Below are 25,834 nucleotides of genomic sequence, written 5' to 3'. Positions count from 1 at the left end.
TTTCATTTGGTTCCAACTAAGTCTCCTATCAAGTTAAAGAAGATTACAAGAAACTAGAATCGTTTGGAATAATTAGAATTGTATGATCCTGAATGATCGCTAAGATCCTTAAAAGATTTGGATCATTTTGGATAGGTGAGACCGTAAAATCGTAGAATCCTAAGATCCAGATTGAGATTTTGACAACCATGGTCACTTGTGCAATACATAGGAAAGTTTAATAAAATATGATTTTATATACAAACTGTTTTTTTTCTCTCTCTCTTTAATTTTGTATATAAATATTAAATTTGGTAATTATGATAATTATTATTAGACATTTATTTTGATTGTTTGTATATGAAACATTAAATATGAAAATTGATAATTATGGTAGTTATTAATGGATATTTATTATGGTTGTATTTTTATATGGCAACTATTAACCATATAATTATGGGTAATCATTAATAGATATTTATTTGGATTGTATATGTATATAGAACGATTTAATCTATTATTTAAAGAAAATATGATTTAAAAGCATTCTAATTAAGGGTTTAAATATATAATATAATTTAAATTCAATTAAAAAAATTATATTAAAATATTGACTTGTAAATTTGTGAAGGCTCAAAAACTTAAATTTATGTGGCAAAATATTATTATGTCAACCAAAATTCAAACATCTTTTCTTTTAAAAAATGATTTTATATAAATTATAGATTAAACAATTAAACCATATTGTCAATTAGCAGCATTTTAGCATAGAGGGGAAACAGTATCACACTAAACTACATTATAGGAGAACCCGGAAATGGCTATGGACATGTTAGGGGGGAATGAATCCCTAAACCTATGGGAATCTTTAATAATTCACATAATCCCTAAACAACACTTTAGTTTTATATTTACTGTATATTAAAAGTATTATAAGTTATTCGAGTAACTCGTGAACAAGCTCAAGCTTGTTTAAAAAAAACATAAACCAAGTTGATCAGGTGATTTATTTTGGTGACAAGCTCAAGATCGGTTTGTGTTTGAAATAAAATTAAACAGACAATCTTGAATTTTTCATACTTGACTCATTTACAACCTTGTGCACCAATACCCCTTCACTCATTTACTTTCCAAACTCAAAAAAAAAAAAAAAAATATATATATATATATATTTCATAAAATTTAAATTAGTTATAATATGCTAAAAAATGGTTAGCTAGCTTATAACTTGTGGCCCTCTACTAAATAATAAACTTTAAACAGGAATTTTTGTTTCTTTTTCTTTTTTTTCTTTTTTTCTTTTTTGCATTTTGGTGTTTTATCTTGCTAAAATCATTTAGTAAAAAAAAAAAAATCTTAATATTTTCTCGATATTATACACATGAGAAGAAGAGGGTGTAAGAAGATTATGGAAATTGGTTAAGAAAATATAATGCTAAAGAAATATAGAAGATTACTTGGAAGCATGGAATAGAACAGAGAACTATATACAACAAACTGACTGATATTATTAGATTCAACAGATATTTTACATAGGACATAAGGACATCAGAGGGAGGCTATTTCTTGCCATTACAAAGACACAAAGACCTTATTTATAGGCAATGGAACTCAAACCATATTCACATACAATTTACAATCTGTTTTTCACAAGATGGTAGGGGCTTGGATTCTGATTAACAAGTGTTGATGGTAGTAAGGGCCTGGCTAGCTGCTCTTGGATAAGGTTCTGCAGAGGTAATAAGCTTTTCTAGCAAATGTAGATAAGGCTGAGATGAATTAGGACATTTCTTCTGCAAGAGCAATAAGTGTGCCTGTAAGGTGACCCTTTTTTTTTTTTTTTTTTTTTTTTTTTTTTTTTTTTTTTTTTTTTAAGTGTTAAAGTTGTTTGGTCCCATCCATCTCTTCCTTGGAACCATTCTTTGTCGACGTCAGCATTGACATCTGGGTCATGGTTATCATAAATAGGGGTCATCGTAATCAATAAGGGGATTGGGCATTTTCCAATGATCTTTATGTGACCATTGTTGTCTACAAACTACTGGGTCAGTTGGTACTATTTCGGATAAGATTCCCTTATTAAGGGATTCTGCCTTTGTAAGAGCTTGGTAACAAGATACCCAAGAAGTGTCCATGTGTGAATGGAGTCTGTCATCTGGGTTAGTGACCCAATGCATCTCTGATGGGTGAAAGATTCCTTCTACTTGGATATCATTTTTGGAATTGAGCTTAGCAAGTAAACATCTTTTACTAATCTTGTGACCAAATCTTGGATGTACTGTGATGGGTACTTTTTCCAATCTCCATTATGAGCATCATTTTTCAGAATTTCAAACTAGAATTTTTGAAAATATCTATTTTCCAAGGGAAAATAAAACTGTAAAACTCTGGTTCAAAATGAAGACACAAATAATACTCATTGAATAAATACCACATGTAGAGATAATGTATGACCATCCAATTGGTTACCCAAAAAGCAAAAGAGGTTTTCCATGGTTGGTCTATGTCAGGATAAATGGCAAGGATGTGGCTTTGATGCTCTTTAAGGTAATTATGGAGGACTCTAATGATTTTTTTGGATCTAGCTTCAAGGGTCAATGTCTTTATTTGGTCTTTTATCTCTGGGGGAAGGTTTTATATCATATTAAGGATATCATCAGGGGCTGTAGAGGAAGAGCCTGAGGATGAGGATGGATCTATGATAGGATATACACACAAGGGTGGAGGAACAATTGTGGTGTTGATATTAGTTAGTTTTTCTTCAAAATTTTGACCAAAATAGTAGCATGTCCGAACTTCATAGCCCACGTGTTTTTATTATCATAATTTATTTATGAATAATGTTGAATGGTTGGCAAGTATAAACATATTAACAACTTATTACCAACTTGTTTATAGAGTGGTTGTACTCGTATTTACTCTTATTGTTTTTATTAAAACTATAAAATGGTAATTTTTCATTCGGTTTCTTAACACAACAGAAGATGGTTTCTAAGGGAATTTAATTTTGTCCTTTGAAAGGGAAATTCTTGTGAATAAAATATGCAATCAGTCATAACTTAATTTTTGGGATTTAAAAAAAATGTTTTATTCCACTTTGATAAATGAATGATTTATAATATGTTAACAAATAAATACTTTGTGTCTTTTCTTTTGTCCATATTTCGTTAACATTGAATGGATATATACTAGGTTTATATTTCAAAGTATATTTTTCTTAAATCTTACTATATGTTTCATTTTTGAATTCTAATAATTTTTGGTTTATAACGTGGACCCCAAAACTAAAATATTGGTTTCGTTCTTGAAGATCTTAGTATACCAAACCTGAAAATCAACTGCAATTATACAAAAGGACAAAGTTTGGTTCCAAACCAATATAGAGTTGTCATTTCCAATCCATCATATGTCAAATTATAAGACTTTCCATGTATATTCTTTACACAAATCACCAGGGACGGATCTATGTATTGACTAAGGGGGGCAATGGCCCCCCTTAAATTTTTTTAATAAAAATATTAGTATATTAATAGGTACTAATTTTAGTAATTTTGTTCAACAAAATTACATTTTGCCCCCCTTAACAATGCCGTCAATTCTTTTAAGAGTAATGTTATAGTTACACACATTTTTACAATATTTTTACAGACTATTGAAGTAGCAAATTTTTATTGGTTCCCACACTTGCATCACTTTTTATTTATCGATAACCACTCACCATATTAGCAATTTGTAAAATTTTGTAGTTTTAACATTTTTCACCTTTTTAAGGCCATAAAAATTAATAGATTAAATCTAAAACAAAATATACAAGTCCAAAAAAATTAGCCCCACAACAAAAATTACCAATAATAATACTAAAAAAAAAAAATTAAGCCCAATTAATTTATTTTACCCAAAACAAACAACTTGGCCATTTAAAAAGTTTTAAACAAAAATCTTTAGTGATAAAGTAGTAGAGTTAAAGGCCGAAGCTGCCGCACATAACTAGCAACAGAGCCATTTCCCTAACTCTAAGTCCTGGCTCCGTCTCTGCAAATCACATAACTCATTAAAAAAGTAATGTGACTAAAACTACATATAATTGAACTCATCAATTGTCAAGTAGTATGTTGAAAAAAAAATAACTTTAAACGTGTTGAAATCAAACTTTTTCTTATAAATAATAGTCAAAAAATCAACTCTACACTCTTAACTAAATCCTAAACTATGCAGTTGTTAATTTAACATTTTTATTTATTTATTAATTACAATTTATATATATATTTTTTTGAGAAAGAATTACAATTTATGTTGAATATGGACTTTGAGTCGTACTAGATATGCATTTATAGGGTTTAAGTAATAATCCAGGCATTCTTTGTGATGTCCACGTATGTAACGAACCATACCTTCTTCTCAACAATAAATATATATGATAATAATAATAATTCAAACCCTACCCCTCTATATTTCTTTAAAAAAGATATGCATTCAGGAAAAAAAAAAAATACACTTAAGAAAAAAAACTACTCCATCTTAGGAATAAGAAGATTCATTAATTACTAGCTATGTTGGTTTTTTTATTTTAGGGGGGTACATAACCAGTGCATAAATAACCAAACAATAGGGACAAGCTGAAGCTAACATCCTTCGAATTATCGAAAACAGCAAAGCTAAAAATAGAAATAAAGAAAGACTCGAACAAGACAAATTTGTTAGCTTGTGTTCTCCCTAAAGCTACCAAGCCTACTACAAAGTCAAACGAGACCATAAAATTGGTTCCTCAGGTAAGGTTTTCGAGGTGTTTCATTGTAAGAAATGGAATAGTTTGGTCAATACAACACTTCCCTATATATATTATTTAATAAATAAAATATTTTCATAAAAAAGTAACAAAATCAAATAAATAACTAGGGTCATGTCAAAAACATAATATTTTGTTAAAAAATAATTAGTTATGATTAGAATATTGTCACTTCTACGTTAACTTACTAATACCACTTTCATTAGCATAAAATCAAAACATTGAAAGATTGTGAAATATTGTCTAAACTCATTGAAATCATAATCAATTCTTTTTAATAAGAAAATCAATAACAATCAATAATCAATTTTTATTTACATCTTAAAAAGACAAAATCATAAATTCTAGTTCAAAGAAAAAAAATAAAAAATAAAAAATCATAAAGACAAAGTCACGTGCATAGCCCGTGCTGGTCCCCCTATATACGTTTTGAGAGACTGTTACTTTTCGTTTTGCGTGTGTGCCTTATTTTCCTGCAGCAAACACAAACAAGGCACTCTTTCTCTCTGCGCTCTCTCTCTTTTCTCAGAGCCGTTTCTTTCCTAGGGTTTTCCTCTATCGAAACGCCGTCGTTTCGATCGATAACTCGCCAAAATGAAGCTCACCGTGAAGACTCTCAAAGGCAGCCATTTTGAAATTAGGGTTCAACCCTCCGACACCGTGAGTTCCTTAAACTTTTTTGTTTTCAAATTTCAAATTTTGAATGCTTTACATGTAATCTGTTTCGTTAAAATTAAGAAAAAATTTGATGTTTTTTAGGTTTTTTTAACCAAATTAACGAGCAGTAGATGTTTCACATTTGTATTTTTGTTGTTTATTCATTAATTCAGTTTATTGCTTTTGTGATTGTTATATAGAGAGTAGGATTTGGTGCTCAAAAATTTAAATTTGTGGCAAAGAAATAATTTTTGACCAGAATTATAATGCAGAATGTGATCAAGTTAAAGTTGTTAAAGTAAAAAAGATTATGGGGATACATAAATTAAGTAAGTTGAGAAAAAAAGCAGGACTAGTGGGTGATTTGTTATCTTTTAATATTAAATTATGGATAACTAGAATTTAAGGGTAGTCCTCACTAAGGCAATGAGCTAAAGGGGTATTTTATGATCTCTAGTATAAGGAAAAGAGATAAAATTGGGAAATTTTTTAATGTCTGATTGGATAGTGGTCACGTGTCCGTTCGGCATCAACCTATTTGGTTTTTTGCTAGAATTGAGCTGAAGTATTCTTGTAATTGAAAAGGCGAGCTTTTAAAAATCTGTACATTAACAAATAGAGCTCATGGAAAACGGACACGTGGTGTACTAAGAAAGGATTGTTTATGTGTTTATTGATTAGTCAAAAGTGTTTTTACTCAATGGAAACCAGGGTTTGAATCCCCTCTCCCCTACTTATTGTAATAATTGAATTATCAGAAAAAAGGACTTTATTGATTAATTAGTCAACTAACGGGTGGTATTTTTGAAAGGTTATGGCTGTCAAGAAGAACATCGAAGATGTGCAAGGAAAAGACAATTACCCATGTGGACAGCAGTTGTTGATTCACAATGGGAAGGTCTTGAAGGACGAAACCACGCTAGCGGACAACAATGTTTCCGAAGATGGTTTTCTTGTTGTCATGCTTAGCAAGGTATATTTTTTCATAACGTGCTTTTATTTTGTTTGTATTGTGAATTTAACATGTTTGGTTTTTGTTATGATATTTAATTATATTTTAAGTTCCGTAAAACAAGTGTGAATTCCAAAGATTATTTACAGCTATGTGAGACTGAGACTTAAGGTAGTGCATATTATGGTATGTGATATTATATGTTCCATAATAAGAAAAATATTTAAGGTTGCTCAAAATGATACATGACATGGGTACCATGTTACAGATGCTTCTACACTATAAGTTTGGGTATTTGACTGATTAATGCAATATTCAATCCAGCTTCTGTTTATTTCCATGTGTTTATATGGAATATATTTAATAAATACTTATCAAAAAAAAAAAAATTAATAAATACCCAAAGTATGAACAATATCCTAGTTTTCATCATATTTGAAATGGTGCATGTACACCTACCGGTAAAAAAAGAAAAAGGCTATTTCATTAATGAAATTATGAAAGCAAACAAATCAGTAATTAATATTTTGTGATTATCACATCATGTTAGTTAATATTCGCATTCAGAATTTAAGGTAAGTTAATCATTACACCTTACCTTTCCTCAAAGTTAGAAGATGGTAAGTTAGTTTCCAGTGCTATAATTTCATATCTTCCATCTCTGTGAATATTTTACATACTAGTTAAGGCTTTTGCTGAGCATTCTGTATCAAGAATTGGTGGATTTTGTCTTTTATTTTAATATTCCCCCTCTTCCTTGAATGCAAGGATTTGGGAGGGAAATTTGAACCAGTGATTTTGCTTCTTGAGGTGTGGTCCCCAACCAATTGCAATACTCCTTGGGGATTTTTTGCCTAAATTAGTTATGAACAGTATGAATTTATATATTTATTTTGTATACTTTCATAAAAGAAGACATATATGACTATTTGAATGCTCCCAACTACATCACTGGGTATAACCTGGTTATACCTAAAAAAATGAGCAGCCTCACTACCTATTTCATTACCTTTCTGTGTGTTATGAACAGTATGATTTGTAAGTCAACTTGAGTGGCAGTATGCTGACATGAATGCACTCAATTAGATATTTCGACATATCTAAAAGTATGCAGAGTAGCCTCGTTACCAGAAGTCTCATATGGCTGTCACTACAAATCTGAAGAAGCAGCATTATGCTTTTCTTCAATATTGCACCAAACATGAAAGAGTTTTGAACTCCTGTGTTGGATTCCGAACCCTGCTCTCCTGCCTTACCTGGTCTGGTGTTGGCATCATTGATTTTCCCCCCAGTTGGTGCATGGTTGTTATTTATTTATTATCATGAAAAAGTACTTTGTGTTAATTCTAGATTAGTTTTAAAGACCATAGCTTTTTCTTTTTTGGCTATTGGATGAGCTATTTTTGGCATCATTGTGATTGAATTTCCACTTTTGAGTGTATTATTATGTTCCTAAATGTTAGCCAATACTACTAAGGATCTTAAGAAAATTCTCTGCTTGTTATTGTCTGGTATGTTTGCATAAGTTTAGATACTTACTACATCTTGATACTTTTATGTACCCTAATTTTATATCCTATTGCCATTTTGGCAGAGTAAAACATTGAGCTCATCGGGGGCCTCATCTACTCAGGTATTCTTGCTCATTTTTATTTGTTGCCCCAAAATGATCACATCTGATTTCTTATGTTTTCTTTATAAACCACTTATTTTACCTCTGTATGATAGCCTGCTTCTACAAATCCACCTACAACGGCACCTACCTCAATCCCTCCTGCACTTGAAGCTCCTGTACAAGCACTGTGAGTTTCTATGACAGGTTTCTTTCAATTGTTGCTTTTGGGGATCTGCTGGATTAATCTATACACTTTGCTATTTGTGTTGTAGGGCCTCGAAGAGCACATCATCTGCTTCAGACACAGGAGCAGCTAAGTATGGGCTCTATCTCTAAGATATTCATCTTAGTATTTTGTTAGAACAAATGGCTTTGAAATTGGTGAACATGAAGATCAAGATTTGAAAACAACCTTTGATCAGTTACCTTAAAAAAAGAGTGGAGATGAGAAGATGCTCTGTCAAGTTTCAGCCACAGTAAAAATTGCTTGCATTTAATTTAAATGCTTGACAAGGGTTTCCTGTTTTCTTTCTGAGTATATTATTTTCTTTAGCTTATCAACATCATATAATTGGTAAGTTGATTAGATCACATACAAGATGATATTTCATTGAGTGATGGTGTGATCAGAAATGTGTTTTTTCATTGGACATGTGGCATATTCATATATACCTTTTACTAAGCGATATTTTTGATACCATGTATTAAGAGCATGGTATAATCCATGCTCAGCCTTGGGATCAAACATGGAGCTGAATCTGTGTTGAATGCATGATAGTGTGGACTACTAGAATGCAGCTCTTGGGTATATATTTTGTAGAATGGTAAACACTGGAGTTTATGTATTCATTAGAAAAAAAAAAGAATGGTACACATTGAAGTGTGTATATATTTTGTTCCTAAATTAAGTACCAAAACCATGTCCACCACGGTTTAGTGTCTAAAAACCAGTAGATGGCTTCTATCTACTGATACTTTGGTTGGTTCAAGTGGCTGGGTTGAAATTTTGAGGCCAGTCCAATCTTGTCATTGGCACAGACTGAAATTCAGAGGTCAGTTACCCATTATATTGCCTGGCTGAATTCCAAGGTTTCCAATCAAATCTTAAACCCCAGATATATTTTTGGTGTGCTATTTGACAGGGTCTATTTATTATTATTATTTCTAATTTTGACAATGCATGATCCAGATCAAATGCTTTACTTCATGCTTGTTTATCATAGATATGCACCAATAATGTGAAATTTAGTAGGATTGATATGTCTTTCTCTTATTTCTCTTATTTTTTTGGCCTTCAGTAACAAATCTACATAAATGGACTTCCTTTCTAGTTGCAGAGAACAAAATTTCTTATTAATTTAATATAATAGTATCATGATATGATATCTTGTTACAGTGCTCCTACTGTTGCCTATGGACAAGCTGCTTCAAATCTAGTTGCTGGTAATACTCTTGAGCAGACTATTCAACAAATAATGGATATGGGTGGTGGCAACTGGGACAGAGAAACAGTTACCCGTGCACTTCGAGCAGCTTTTAACAACCCAGAGCGAGCTGTGGATTACTTATACTCAGTATGTTTAAAATCGATAATTGTTCTGCTGTAGCAGTAGTCTTGATTTAGATACTAATGTTGGCCTAACTACAGGGTATTCCAGAAACAGCAGAAGTTGCAGTACCAGTGGCTCAAATCCCAGAAAGTCTGGCAACTGAAACAGGTGGTGCCACTGCACCTGTCTCTGGAGCACCTAACTCATCACCCTTGAATATGTTTCCACAGGTAAAATATTTTAAATTTGGTTGGGACTTCATGACCTATACTCACTCACTGTCATCCGGTCCCTAACTTTAAGAAGCTGGAATTTTCCAGGAGACACTTGCTGCTGCTGGTGCCGGTGGCGGAGGACTTGGATCCCTTGAATTTCTTAGGAACAATCAACAGGTTGGATTGCTGTTATATTCATTTCCTTCTGCCCTTTTATGTAAGAATCTTTGAGTTCTATGTATGGGATTTTAAGAAAGCATAGGCATTCTAATTAAATTAACTTGTTGGCACCTTTTTCTTTCTATATTGAGGTTGACACTCTTTAAGTTCTTTTTTTATTGATACTTGTGCTAATTGTTTCCCATAAGGATGATAAAATGGATTGGATCTTCTCAATTATAGCTTCTTTATCTCTACCTTATAACCTCAACAATATTATAATGGATATGGTCGAGAGGACATGACTAGAAGTAAAATTGAAGCATGCATCCATCTGACTCAAACTAGAGCACACTCTTGTCATTTGGACTTTTACTTTCATTGATTTGTCTAAGCCCAATTCTGCATTGTGTTGAAATCGATTTATGGCCAATTAGTTGTGATACCAAATGTTCTGTTTGATTTACATCCTGTTATACTTAATGAACTCTTATGATGTGACTGAATATATATATTTATTTATTTATTTTTTCACTTTGCCTTTTAGTTTCAAGCACTGCGATCAATGGTGCAAGCAAATCCACAGATATTACAGGTCTGTATCATTTCTTTATTGTATTCCTACTGGCTTTTTGATGTCTTTAGAGTTTTATTTTCTATTATTTTTTTGGCAAGTAATGTCTCATTATTAAAACTACTGCTTCTGGTACAGCCCATGCTTCAGGAGCTCGGAAAGCAAAATCCCCAGCTTTTAAGACTAATTCAGGAGCACCATGCAGAGTTTCTTCAGTTGATAAATGAACCTCTAGAGGGTTCTGAAGGGTGAGTATATGCATATCCAGTAAATCTTTGAGTGAAAAAAAGAAAGTAAAAGAGTCAGATGTCTTCATTCATTTCAATTTTATAGAAATCCTTAGATGCTGCAGTCATCCTCCTTCCTTTTCTTATAGGCATAATCATTGTCCTTGTCTCCTTGATCACCCAATGCTGTCATCGTCTCTAGTTAATACTCCTTTCAATGTTGATGTCTAAAATCATTGCTCTGGAGATTTTTTTGGTACTTGTGGACTTATACTAATAAACAGATAAATTCAATGTATCAAGCCTGATCAGGCTCTCTTCTGAAGCACAGGGATGAGACCTGGGGAACTTGACCTTTTTTTTATTTTTTGAGACCTGGGGAACTTGACCCTTTGTGTGTGTGTGGTGTAAACTTGATTTTGTTTGTTTTGATTTGAGATAAAATGCTTTTATGTACTGTGATATAGGCGCCTTTGACCCCTGCAAATTAACCTCCACTTGGAACTGTTAAACAACAAGGCAGCATAAATTTTCTTTTTAATTGCAGGGATGCATTTGATCAGCCCGAGCAAGATTTGCCTCATGCTGTCCATGTCACGCCGGCTGAACAGGAAGCTATTGAACGAGTATGGATTCCTTCTCTATGTGATACAATACTCTCTTCATTTCTTTCTGTTCCCTTAAATGTTATTAATATGTATTGATTGATTTATGTTCACATTCTGTAGCTGGAGGGAATGGGATTCGATAGAGCCCTAGTCATTGAGGCATTTTTGGCATGCGATCGCAATGAAGAATTGGCTGCCAATTACCTGTTGGAGAATGCTGGAGATTTTGAGGATTGATGATATACCTTCATTGGGTTGATAGTTTTGGTTTCTTGGATTCATTTCTTTCTCCCTTTCTTTACTTGGGTAGTGTTTGGATTAAACTATGTACTCTAAAATTCTTTAAGGAAATTCATTTTTATCAATTTGAGTATAGAGAACGTGACAAAAGTGGTGTCTAATTTTAAGTTTTACAATTATTTGTTCCCCATGAAGTATACATTATTGGTAAAAAATATGGTGGGTAATCAAGAGCTCTGGAGCACATGATCATAATATCTCCAGAAATCAGGTAACCAGGCTACTTTCATCTTTTTGTCTTGATGAAATAATACCTATAAATATGTCGTGCAAAATAAAATGCTACTCTTTTCATTCTAAAAAAAAAAAATAAAGAAAGAAAGAAAAAAAAGAAGAAAAACTTTTTTTTTTTCCCTTTTTAAGTATAAAAGGGAGAAATGCTACTTTTAGTGATCTTGTGCTAATACGATGATAAAAGCATTCACATCAGTTCTTCTAAATTTTCTGTCTATTTTACACGAAAAAAACCTAATTTTTTTATTTTACACATCTACTTTTACAAAACATCCACATCAGTTTATCTATTCTACATATTTATTCAATAAAATATTCTTTATTTTACTAATTTTTATTATTCACTCCCTCACTGTCCCTCTCTCACAGACCCACAGCCACCATCACTACCCAGCCACCATCACCACCATCATCAGAAACCAAAGAAAAATCAGATCAACCCACACATACCGATCAACCCACACATACCGATCAACCCACATGAAAAATTAGATTCAACATCAGATCAACCAACACCAATCAACCCACACAAAGAAAAATCAACGCCGATCAAAACGCCATCGTCTCCACGCCTCCACACATACCCAGATCAACCCACAACCCAAATTAACCCAGACCAAGCAAACCCACACAAACCAAGACCAACCCACACCATAAACTCAGATTAAACCACCATCGAGACCTCCCCACATCGTCGCCATCGATCATCGACTCAAACCCACACCGCCTCTATCGAGACCACACAACACGCCATGCGTCGATCTTGCCACGTTGTGACCCACAGCCTTGATCTTGCCACACTGTGAACTCCGGTGACATGCTTTGAACGAGAGAGAGAGAGAGAGAGAGAGAGAGAGAGAGGATGAGGTGGGTTTTTTGTGAGAGAAAGAGAGAGCGTACAGCGCTTGAGAGAGAGAGGGAGGGAGGTGAGAGTTAGGTGGAGAGGAGAGAGAAAAAACTATTAAAAAACTAAATACACATGCTATAGTGCCCGTGTAAATTTACATGGGTACTATAGCTCGTTGAAAAATTTAGAAGAGACACATTTTAAAACGGATTGATGTGGAGTGTTTTTTGTTTCAAAATGTGTAAAAGTGGCCAAAATGTGTATTTTACACATTTATACAAGAGCTGATGTGAATGCTCTAAATGGATAAAAAATGTTACACACTTTTATTTATTTTTCAATATTGAAATTGTGAGCTGAATACATATTTTAGTTACAAAAACTACCCTTGATAAATTATTATCAACTGTTTTCAAAATGATAATAACGGTAAGAAAATTTTAATACTATATTTACCCCCCTTCGTTTTATTTTATTTTTTTGTGTGTATATATATAAAATGTTATGAGCAAGTGAAAGGACAAATTCTATAAGATTTGACGCTATGATGCGCAGCTAGTTCTAGAACAAAGAAAAAAAATGTAGTACATCACACCTAAGAGATGTCACTCATGGCCGCTGACTTATCTGCATAAACGATTAGTCGCTTATGCAATCCAAACCTCTCATGAATAGCATCTAATTTAGCGAGGAGACAAAATCATTATAGATTCAAAGCAAGACTAGCTAAAGAGATGTTTTTTTATGAACTTGGATATGACTACAAGGACTCGAGTAGTTGAGTGACCGATGTTACTTTTTCAACTGCTATCTGCTTTTGACTTGGTCGAAGGGAGGAGGGGTCAAAAGAAATCCAAAGAGAGACGTTTTCCTGTTGAATGCATATTAATGAGGGAGATAAAGTCTTGATGAAATGGTACTTAAATGATAAAAAAAGAAAGAGCAGAAGGTGGTTGTGGTTGTGGTGGTAGTGAAAGGTGATGAAATTGTACTTTATTGCGAGAAGACCATATAGTCTAAATAGAGAAATAGATACGAGAGATTACAAGAGAAGGAAGGCATTTGGGATAATGATGAAAAAATCCAAAAGGAAGTTGATAGGAGAAACTACCTATTAGCATCCGGCAATGTTTGGTGTAGCCAAAACCTGCACTCAATTCTCAATTTTCATTGTTCAATTCCCAAATTTTGTGGGGGCTCACCTCAAGTTTGTTTGATTATTTGGTTTAGTTTTTGTTCTCAATTCTCATAACTCATTACCCAAAAAACTGAGTTAAAATTGTGAAAACTGAGAATAAATTTGATGAGTTTTTGGGTTATAAAAACTGAGTTACATTGGTAGATTTGTAAATTAAAACCAAACTGCTGTGATCCAGTCTCATGACTTGTTTCTATCAAGTTAGACCACACTTAAGAGCCATAATAGCTCTTTCTGAGTTGCACCAGAACTCAGTTTAGTCTCATTACTCCACACACACACATTCACCTTAGTTTATGAGATGTAAGTTAGAGTAAGAGTTTTGAATTTAGAGAACTGAGAGATGAGAGATACTAGAATTAAACACGAATATATACCATCTAAATTGCTATTTTACATCCTCAAACACTAAACTCCTCATGCAGGTGAGTATTCTTATAATTTTTAATATCCTTACTACAGTAACTTCTTAAATTTAGAAGTTATTGTAGATGAGTTATAAACTTATTTTGATAAACTCTCTTTCTTATTTTTAAATAAAAAAATTAGTTTTATTTATTTTGGATTAGTTTTATATTATTTTAATGTGTTGCATTTGCATGTTAAAATAAAAAACAAGATGTTAGATGAGTTATAAAATGATATGTTAAAATAGATAAAGTAATTTTTTACTTTAAAGTGTAAAATGAATTTTTTTTTTGGATGATAATGCAAATTGCTCCAAGTTTACTTAAGCCACCGGGTACTTGAATAAACTTTTCTCAAGCAACTTTTACTTGAATACTTTAAGCCACCGGATGCCATACGTTCTTTTCGGCTCTAAAAAGTGTTATAATTAGCACTGTTTCGAGTTTCCGCAAACTACTTTAATTGTGTACCAAAGGTTCAAAACTCTAAAAAAAAATTAAATTAAAGCAATATTTTGTCAATTAACTTGACTAAAATCCCTTATTAAAAGTTAAATTTAAGAATCAACAATGTATTTTGGTTAATAAATTTAAAATATTTGTGTAATTTTTACAACTTTATAGCTTTTATACATCTAGATTTAAACAAAGAGATAATAATTTATAGATCGGTAAAATTATAAAAAATATCATGATGCTATAAGATCCCGCGGTCTAAATCGTGTTTATAATGAAATCTTATTCATTTAAGATTTTACTTAAAATTTGAGTCATTATGTTCCATTCCATTTAAAATATAGAACATGGTATTGAAAGAAATGTTAATTGCTATAAGAGGCAGTAAAAAGTTTTATAGTTCAATTAATACATTCTTGTGTCTCTAACAGAGATGTTTGTGCTCTATTTTTTTGGGCGTTAAAGTTTTTATTTTTTACTTTTTAATTTATATAAGATAAAAACTTTACTTTAGCTTAATTTAAGTCCATATGTATGTAAAATTTGGAGACTTGAACTTCGACCCTTACCCCCCACATCTCACAAGTACTTATACTTGTGGAATGACTATCGCACCAAGGGTGCGTGATAGTAATATTAAAGTTTTTTTTTTTTATATAAAAAAATGAGTTATTTTACCCAAAAAAAAAATTTCTATAAATACCAAGGGTGGCGCCACCTTAAGGCCCCAGGACCACCCTGACTTGAAATTTTTTTTTATATATAATAATTTAAAAATTTTTATTTGTCTACCCATCAAAAAAAAAATTTGGAAACACCCTCAGTTTTTTTTTTATGCCAATAAAATTAAATTTTGTACCATAATTTGTTCTACATTTAGTGGATGAATGATTGTTTGGTTGTGTACATTGAAAGAGACATAACTTGTAGCATTGATAATAAGACTATAATGTACTGATTTTCAAAATATGAAAACTGGTAGAAGGTAATTATAAACTTTATGTATTTGCGTGTTTTTTTATTGTTGTTGTTGTTGTTGTCAATATATGAATTTATTTTTTTATTAGATTGTATAATTTATACTTTTTAAGGAACACTTTGAGAAAAATTCTTGAAATCACCACTAATAAAGATTGAAAAATAATATCCTAATTTTACTTATTAATTTTTTTAAATGCTAACAAAAACTGGAAATACATTAAAATTATTCAAATCTCCCACTATCTATTGAAAAAAAGAGAGGAAAAAACTGCGCCTAGAGATAGAAGCCTGGGGCCCTGTTTGGTTCATAAAGGACAAGAAACGAATGGATTCCTCATCCCTCGCCAGGGTGGGAACAGACTCAGAAAGCACAAAACTCATGTCTCTTTTAACTTTTTTCTATCCATAACTCTGAACCAAAGGCGTCACTGTTGTGGTACCAGATATTTGTAGCAGTAGATAGAAGTAGATACTAGATACTACCACTAGTGGTATATGCAAAAATGGGAACAAAATATACCTAACATTATATATATATATATATATATATATATATATATAATAAATAAAAAAAGAAATGTGGGAACATAATAATAATTAAATATAAAAAGAGAATAAATCCATATATCAGATGAGGAATGAACGCCAATAACTCACTGGGCACATTTTTATTTTTATTTTTTGAAATTATTACATGTAGAATTGCAATTGGAATAATATTATTTTCACATTTCACCTTTATAACACTGTTTGTATTTTGAATCAATTAGAATAAATCATATTAATAATTATAAAATAAACTTTAAACAATATTGTGTTATTAGACTTATTTGATCTAGTTGCATTATATTCTATATTTAATTCATCTAATTTTAAATATGGCTCGACCTCTAATATTTGAATCTAATCATTATCTTTTATCATCAAAATAAGTGATCAATTGATTTTGGATACTTTCTCAAAAAAAAAAAAGAAAAAGATTTTGCTTAGGTGAGAATTGCACTTTAAATATTTTATTTAAGAAATTTTTTTTATTAATTAAGTTAATTGAAACACACAAAAATGTCTTGAAAGTCAGCAATTTTAAAAAAACCTTAAAAAAAAAAGAAGAAGAAAGAAAGCAAAACATTGAATCCAAAAAATTAAGGATATTAAAAAAAAAAAAGTTTTTTCAATCTGTGTACACCATCCCATCCATCAAATAATCCAATGGCGTATATTCCTAGAGGCTAACCAACCTAAAATCACACATCCATTTATTCTTCACTACATTATCTACTGCCAGTTCTCAATGCTCTTTGTTCTTGTCTTGCCTACTTTCTTTTTGTTTCTTCTCTTTTAGCCTCTTTCCTTCTTCTTTTTTCTGTTTGTGATTTTTATTTTTAATAGTATTTTTGAGTGAGAAAATTATTCAAAAATGGCTGTAGCTATGGCTTCTTGTGCTCTCGGTGCTCACCTCAGTAATGCTATTCTGAAAGCCTCTGAAACTCGAGTTTCAAGTGGGTTTTTCATCAGAGGCGCCAAATGTTTCTCCATTTTTCATCAGAGAAAGTAAGCCCCTTGTTTCACTTTTTTACATTCTTTCTTCATTTCTATTTAATTTGATGTAGTTGTTGTTGTTGGTGTTGTTACATCTTTTGAACTGTAATGTCATTGCACAACTCTGTAAAACTTAAGACTTTGCTTCTATGTGATCATACTAGTGTACTGATTTTGTTGTGTTGTTTTTGTTTTATTTTATCAAAGTAACTATTTTGGTTAGTTATATGACTTAATTTTTTCACTTTTATGTTCTGGGTTGTATTGTATTCTCTTTATTTCCTCAAATTATGACTTGGAAGTAGTCTCTATAGTTTTGCTGTTTCTTTTTTTCTTTTGGGTAAGTAAGAATCTGTGTTAAAGAGAGAAAACTACAGAAGCTAGCAAAGGGGTCATACCCCAGCAAACTGTGCAATGAAAAAAGAAGAAGCAATATAAGCACACAAAGAGATCATTAGATAATACCAATGTTATCTAACATTGCCTTTTAGAGTACACTTAGGCAGTGCATTGCTGCTATTCTTTGTGTTAAGTTTCTGTGTGGTTTCTGTCAGATGGCTATCTTCAGCCACTACAATCACTCCACGAGCATCGACTTCCACTGTGGAGGTATTGAACAAATTTTGATCTATGTGATTGGGATTTTTCCATATTAAGTGGCTTACTTCTCTGTTTTCTTTTGGTTTTTTGGAATAGGACGGCAAACAGGATGCAAGTCAGAGTGAAAGTGATACCGTTCCAACTCCAGTCGTTATTATCGACCAAGACTCTGATCCAGATGCGACTGTTGTGGAGATAACTTTTGGGGATCGGCTTGGAGCTCTTCTTGACACTGTATGAAGACTTACCTCTGTTATTTATGTTTGATATTTGATGTTTGAGTCTTTAGTATATTGATGAATGAGAAATTTTTTCATTCAGTATGATCTATCTTCATACGTTTTCAAGAATGTGTCTGCTAGTGGACATTAACTATCAGCAAATGGGTTGCAGATGAATGCACTCAAAAATCTTGGACTCAATGTTGTTAAAGCAAATGTTTTCTTGGATTCTTCTGGGAAGCACAACAAGTTTGCCATCACTAGAGCGTAAGTTATTCTCCTTACATGTACATTTGAACATGGGGCCTTGTCTTCTTTTTGTATATTGTCTTGACAGTTTTCATACTTGCAAATTACACTCTGGTCTTTCTGCTTCCTATTTCATTTTCGGGTTAATATGTTTTCATACTCCTTTGTTCATTCACTATAAAGTTCAGATCTTGGTTTTTCTTGAGAGGTTTAATACTATCTTATATGTATTCAAGTGAGCTTCCTTACAGCCAGTGGTATTTAAATCACAAATTTGATGATCCTTGAACAAATGCAAATGCCTAAAGATGCAGAGAGTGGTGGTGTCATAAGTACATGGATAAGAAAATGGTAGCAGTTTCTGGAATGATTTCAAATCTTAGTTTCCTACATGAGTTCAAAAACCTTTAAAATTTGACATTTGACTCATTCCTAGTATTGAATTAGTTATTGCACTAGCTGTTCTTTGTTGATTTGATTCATTTGTTTGTGGAGATTGTTTGCAGTGACACAGGTAGAAAAGTAGATGATCCAGAGTTGCTTGAGGCAATTCGCTTGACAATTATAAACAATTTGATAGAGTATCATCCGGTATTTCATTTTTATTTATTTTTTTATTTTTTTAATTTAAAAAGAATGTTATTAAGTTAACCTCTGGTAGTGAACATCTTCTTGGAGTTCCATCTTCCTGAACATGTCAAACCGATGGTCCAGGAATCGAGTACCCAATTAGCAATGGGAGCAGCCTTTGGAATAGTGCCACCAAAACAACAGGTTCAAATTTTTTTTTTTTTTTAATTGTTATATATATTTTTGTAATGTTGATTTATTTTTGTCTGTGTGAAGCACTTCTTGTTGCGAAGTTAACTAGCCGAGTTAATTAAGCTGTCATATATAGAACATTATTTTTATATTTTACCTTTCTTAGTTAAGCATGTAATACGATTATACAAACCAGTAGTTAGAGGTCTCTACTGCTGAGGGTGCATGTGCACTTTGCATGTGTTTCTGAGTTTTTCCACACTCCCAATATGCAGGCACAATAGTACATGAAAATGTGCATTTGATAGTGAATTAATGATGTGATGATTTTCAGTTTTTTACAATGACTGTCACCTTCTCACATCATAGTCATGGTAGAAATGTTCTCATTCAAGAAGTCATAGTTGGATCTGCCCCTGCAGGAAGCGGAAGCACCCCCTGTCGCCCCCCTTCAGCAGAAAAAACTAAACACATAGATAGAATAAAGAAAGAAATGTATTCAAGTAAATACTGTTCTGCATGTATTTTTATGCTCCTTATGTGTAGTGTAATGCAGTCGCTTGAGACTTCTTATGTAGTATTGTATCAAATTAACAAAATTATGATTTTTACTCCATATTGAGTTGTTTGTGCCATGTAATAGTTTTTGTTCATTATAAATTGTGTGAACCTGGTAGAGGTAAGATGGTATATTCCGATTGACTTTGTTTCCAAATCTTATTAGTGCTACATTGTGTTGATGCATCCTGAGAGATTTCCTGGGCATATAAAATAAATGCATTTAATGAAGTCCCACGTATTTGTCCCGATTCAAATTTGTTGTGTTGTTATTCCTCAGGTTGATGTGGATATAGCAACCCGCATAAGAATCAATGATGATGGTCCTAACCGGAGGTAATGCATTTATCAGTTTTACTTTCTCATGCAACTAAAGTCCTGCAACCCAACATCTTCCCCATGACAATTTTGGAGGCTAAGCCCTCACATTAGCAGTTGCCTGCTAAGCATGAATGATAACATCATTACGTGCAAAAGCAGCTGGCAAAAAATATATTTTCCCTGTTGCCTTCCCCTGCCCGCCTCCATAATGCTATTTTTGCAGTTTGCTTTCTGTGGAAACAGCTGATCGCCCAGGGTTATTGGTGGATCTTGTAAAGATCATAACTGACATCAATATTGCCGTTCAATCAGGAGAATTTGACACTGAGGTGGTTATTTCTCATTCATCTCTGCAAGTTTTAATTATTATTTTTTTATTTGGACATTGAGTGACATTATTTTTATTTGTATGTTTTGCTTTTTGGACCTAGGGGTTGTTGGCCAAGGCAAAGTTTCATGTTAGTTACAGGGATAAACCCATTAGCAAGCCTCTCCAGCTGGTAAGCTAGCATTCTGTTAACAATAAAGCTTTAGAATTGATTTTTCTAATATCAAGTGAATTTTAAGTACCTACCTAACATCCATGTCACTAGTGTCACTTGAAAAAACGTTCTGATTTGTCCCAGGTCCACTACCTATGTTTTTTAATTATCTTAATGAATATGAGAAACATGATTGTAAACTTTTTGATCAACATTCTATTACATATACCTTCCAGGCCCACTAGCTATCTCTTCCAACTTAGCTTCCACCTAAAAGTGGATAAGATTTGGATGGAAACTAGAGTGTCAAATGAAAACTTTTTATCCTCAAAACTCCACCGTCTAAAAGGAATATAAGATCATAGTCACTAGATTCCTTTTTAAACCTTTTTTTGTTTTTTTTTTGAGAATCAAGTTCATTTTTGAACCTCAATGATAATTCCGATCCTCTCATAATCCACTGAATTCCCCAAAATAATATCAAATTGTGCTGCGCTGAGCTTGCTCACAGCGGATTGAGCCGTCCATGATATCACAACTCTGAGAGTCTGTTGGGGCTCTTTTGTTGCAATACTTACTGATGGATAATTTACTCTACCCAATTTTGCAGGTTCTTGCTAATAGCTTGCGATACTTTTTGAGGCGTCCATTCACAGAGGAGGCAAGTTTTTGAGCCTTGTAGGGGACCAGATTTAGGACTATATATTCAAGGGATGTTATTGTTTCCACTTTTGAAGGGATATGTATGTATAACCAAAAAGAAAAAGGAAAAAGAAGAAGAAGATAGATCGGTGAACTGAAAATCCAACACATTTAAATTGGTAAAATTTCCAGCTAAAACTGCAATGTAAAATGGTAACTATACTTAGTTATAGTGATAACATTATAGTAACCCTTGGTGGCATTTGCTGATAATGAAAAGTTGGAGAGAAATGGCATTGGATTCATCTGCATGCAAAAGCATACTGGTCATCAACATGGATGGAACCAGAAATATAAAGTTGAAAAGGCCACAAGGCCCACAGCCACAAACGTGGAGTCAATAGGAAGAGTGAGAGATAAAAAATAGTGACAGTGGTATAGAGTTAGCAGAGATAATGGTTTTGATATTTCACATATTTTCCATTTTTCTTTTTGTTTGGTTTCATTATAACAAACAAATTCGTTAATGGTAAAATCCAAATACAAAAGCCTATAGAAAAAAATTCAATAAAATTTATAAAAATGGTATGAACAAAACACAGATCACTCCTACTGGCCCTAAAAAATGGTTCTCATCAATTTCGCTTATGGTGCCATCCTTGTTAACCATGGAGGAATTCCAGCACATAAGATGATTTCTCGTTCGAATTATTGGTGTTAAGAATTCTATTGAAGCCATGGCTTTTGTTTATCATCCAATGAGTTGAGTAGATTATAGAGTCGTTCATGGTTAGCTCAACAAAATAGTGGACTATTTTCTTTGTCCCTCTACATTATCTTTCTTTCATTGCATGGCTTTGCTCCAGTTTAGTTATGGTTTTCCATTTTTTTTCTCTTCACAATTATAGGTTTTTGTCATCTAAAATGTTTACATTTTACATCTGTGTACTACTGAATGTTATACTAACAAGTTAGTGTGAAGGTGTAAATAAGTATAAAATTATGTTTCAAAACTCATTCAATTCGTTACTTTGTGAATATTTGTATACAAGCATTTAAATTTAATTTATTAATGTATATATTTATTCATTCATTTTTTTTGTTTTTATAAATTATTTGTTATTAAATTTAGGGAATGTTTAGTAGACTGTAATAGACATGATAATGTAATAGTTATTCATATGGTTTAGCATTCAGTAGTTGGGTTATGTTTTTATTACAGGGAATTATGAATAGCTATTTGTTAAAATGAGGAATTACTATTTATCTCTAAAAGGGTTGTAATAGCTATTTTTTATTTTTTTTTAATTTCTAAAATTAATATATTTCCAAATAAACAAATTTTCCATATGCACATAACAATTATGAAAATAAAAAATCATAAAAAATAACTAATCTCTCTTTCAAATTTATTTATTTTTATTTTTATTTTTTTAGGAAATATAATTATATGGGTAAGATATTTCCTAAAATATATCTTAAGTTTGATTTAAAATGCTTTCATTCCATCGTCTTCAGAATTCTATTATAGTGTTGTCACTAAACAAATTAATAGTAATAAGTATTACATTATAACATCTTGTATTCTTTGTAATACCTATTCCTATTCCTATGTAATTACCATTATAGTCTACCAAATGTGTCCTTAGTGTGTTAGTTTGTGTTTATACATATGTTAATGGTTATGTTAATGTATTTTTTAAAAGGTTTTGTTCATGTTTGGTTGTGTTAGTGTATGTACGTGCGTTTGTGTGTGTGACTTTGGAGTAAAAAGACCACTAACATAATCATCATCCTAAGAATATTGCGCAAACTTTGGAGTCATTTTCGTTTATAGAATTATCAAAGTCAATGCTTATGTTTCTTCTCAAAAAGAAAAAAAAAGAAAAAAAAGAAAAAAGAAAAGAGTCATTACTTATGTAAAGCAAAGCTATATAAACTATACTTGCACTGGATCAATTAAATATTAAAATTTCTCAATAGGATAATTTTAATTTGAAAAAAGACAACAATGAGTAAAATAAAAGGAAATAATCCATTTTAAAGTGTAATAAGAAAAAAAAAAAAAATCCATAAATAAGGCTCCTAATATTAATTATGAAATCTGCTCAACATTACGGTGTGGAAGGTATTGGTTAAATCGTTAAGAAACTGGAACCTAATCTATTGAGTATGGTGATTACAACCCTTACAATGAATTCCATCGTGTATGCATATCATATATACCATTAACTAAGTCGTTAGAAAATTTCTTCAATGGATATGTAATTCTAATAAATTAATTAGTTACTTTGCTTTATTTTCTTTTATTGCTTATTTATTTATGGGTTATGTTAACGGATGCCTTAGGGCAATTGTTAATTGTTAACAAACTATTTTAGGAAAGTTTTACACAACTTTTATGAGTAATAGAAAAAGCTGTCAAAACATTAATTGCTGTATCTGTTAACATTTCTCATTATTTATTTCGATAATTTATCCTTCACAATTATATGATTTTGCTAACTATAACATTGACATTTTATATCAATACACCACAAATATATATACTAATAAGTTAGTGAGAACAAAAAGGTGAAAAAGATTTGATATTTTAAATCAAATCAATCAATATATATATATATATATAAAAGTAGAGACCTCATGTGGGAGGAGAGTATGAGATTCTGCCAAGTGGCACATTTGTTGAGCTTCTCTCATTTAGGCTTCCACCTCATCAAAGTTTACATTTATGTAAAACTTTTAATTCATTGAATGTGTCAATGAAGTGAATGCACAATAATTATCTATAAGTATGCACTAATTATATATATATATATATATATATATATAAAAGAATTTTATATGGTTTTTTTTTTTTTTTTTTTTTAAATTTAAGAAAGAAAAAATATCACGTGAGAGATCATGCAATTTTGTCATGTGGCTCTTTGTAAGAGTAATTTTTCATTTAGCTTTACACCTCAACTTCTTTACATATTTGGATTATAATAAAATTCTATTAATAGGATATCACTATTTTCACTGAGTGTTTAACTTACTAGTATCATACTTCAATAGCATAAACGTGACATCATAAATTTTAGATGATATTTCCACAAGTCAACTAAACATTTACATTTTAGTCCAAAAAAAAAAAAAAAAAAAAAAAACCCATTAGCAAGCCTCTCCAGCTGGTAAGTTAGCCTTCTTTAACAATAAAGCTTTAGAATTGTTTTTTCTAATATCAAGTGAATTTTAAGTACCTTCCTAACATCCATGTCACTAGTGTCACTTGAAAAAACATTCTGATTTGTCCCAGGTCCACTACCTATGTTTTTTAATTTTCTTAATGAATATGAGAAACATGATTGTAAACTTTTTGATCAACATTCTATTGACATTTACCTTCCAGGCCCACTAGCTATCTCTTCCAACTTAGCTTCCACCTAAAAGTAGATAAGATTTGGATGGAAACTATAGTGTCAAATGAAAACTTTTTATCCTCAAAACTCCACCGTCTAAAAGGAATATAAGATCATAGTCACTAGATTCCTTTTTAAACCTCAATGATAATTCCGATCCTCTCATTATCCACTGAATTCCCCAAAATAATATCAAATCGTGCTGCGCTGAGCTTGCACACAGCAGATTGAGCCGTCCATGATATCACAACTCTGAGAGTCTGTTGGGGCTCTTTTGTTGCAGTACTTACTGACGGATAATTTACTCTACCCATTTTTGCAGGTTCTTGCTAATAGCTTGCGATACTTTTTGAGGCGTCCATTCACAGAGGAGGCAAGTTTTTGAGCCTTGTAGGGGACCAAATTTATGATTGTATATTCAAGGGATGTTGTTGTTTCCACTTTTGAAGGGATATGTATGTATAACCAAAAAGAAAAAGGAAAAAAAGAAAAAAGAAGATAGAATGGTGAATTGAAAATCCAACACATTTAAATTGGTAAATTTGCCAGCTAAAACTGCAATGTAAAATGGTAACTATACTTTGTTATAGTTATAACATTATACTAAACCTTGGTGCTTTTTGGCATTTGCTGACAATGAAAAGTTAGAGAGAAATGGCATTTAGATTCATCTGCATGGAAAAGCATACTGGTCATCGCCATGTATGTAACCAGAAATATAAAGTTGGAAAGGCCACAAGGCCCACAACCACAAACGTGGAGTCAATAGGAAGAGTGAGACATACAAAATAGTGACAGTGGTATAGAGTTAGCAGAGATAATGGTTTTGATGTTTCACGTATTTTCCATTTTTCTCTTTGTTTGGTTTCATTATCTATATATATAAAAAACTGAAGTCTTTGAAACTCTCATAATTTTCCACGTCAGTACAATATTTAAATAAAGTTATTTTTGTTTAGTCCAAACTTAACAAGTAGTGAAACTCTATCTCTCTAACAAGTCCAATTTAAACTCAAACTTATTTTTTTTTAAGCAAAATTATTTTTGTTTAATCCAAACTTAACCAGAGTGAAATTCTATCTCTCTAACAAATTCAACTTAAACTCAGACTCAAATGTTGATATTATTATTATTATTATAACTATACTTTGTTATAGTGATAACATTATAGTAACCCTTTACTATAGTGGTATAGAGTTAGCAGAGATAATGGTTTTGATATGTCACATATTTTCCATTTTTCTCTTTGTTTGGTTTCATTATAACAAACAAATTCGTTAATAGTAAAATCAAAATACAAAAGCCTATAGAAAA

At 31.8% G+C, this 25,834-nt stretch overlaps 2 protein-coding genes and 1 long non-coding RNA gene across 3 annotated transcripts; all 3 read left to right on the top strand.

The window, feature by feature from the left end:
- The first annotated feature begins 5,219 nt into the window (after positions 1–5,219).
- LOC115991935 (ubiquitin receptor RAD23b-like) lies at positions 5,220–11,738 on the top strand. The gene is made up of 12 exons (XM_031115925.1): positions 5,220–5,425; positions 6,234–6,395; positions 7,969–8,007; positions 8,103–8,176; positions 8,262–8,306; positions 9,386–9,563; positions 9,638–9,769; positions 9,860–9,931; positions 10,461–10,508; positions 10,626–10,735; positions 11,262–11,340; positions 11,443–11,738. Exons 1-12 carry the CDS (start codon positions 5,360–5,362, stop codon positions 11,557–11,559), a joined length of 1,122 nt encoding a protein of 373 aa, XP_030971785.1. The 5' UTR covers positions 5,220–5,359; the 3' UTR covers positions 11,560–11,738.
- Positions 11,739–16,975: 5,237 nt separating this feature from the next.
- LOC115991825 (ACT domain-containing protein ACR11) lies at positions 16,976–21,424 on the top strand. Its single transcript, XM_031115769.1, has 10 exons — positions 16,976–17,296; positions 17,839–17,893; positions 17,981–18,118; positions 18,278–18,372; positions 18,861–18,945; positions 19,069–19,128; positions 19,955–20,010; positions 20,219–20,324; positions 20,427–20,495; positions 21,088–21,424. Exons 1-10 carry the CDS (start codon positions 17,163–17,165, stop codon positions 21,148–21,150), a joined length of 861 nt encoding a protein of 286 aa, XP_030971629.1. The 5' UTR covers positions 16,976–17,162; the 3' UTR covers positions 21,151–21,424.
- Positions 21,425–24,256: 2,832 nt separating this feature from the next.
- On the top strand, positions 24,257–24,892 carry LOC115988968. Its single transcript, XR_004091726.1, has 2 exons — positions 24,257–24,292; positions 24,843–24,892. It is a non-coding gene; the product is annotated as an uncharacterized LOC115988968 (long non-coding RNA).
- Positions 24,893–25,834: the final 942 nt, after the last annotated feature.

The sequence above is a fragment of the Quercus lobata genome, chromosome 5 (genome assembly GCF_001633185.2).
Source record: "Quercus lobata isolate SW786 chromosome 5, ValleyOak3.0 Primary Assembly, whole genome shotgun sequence".
Lineage (NCBI taxonomy): Eukaryota > Viridiplantae > Streptophyta > Magnoliopsida > Fagales > Fagaceae > Quercus > Quercus lobata.
Note: the sequence above shows the minus strand (reverse complement) of the source record. Positions and strands in the feature narration are given on the sequence as shown.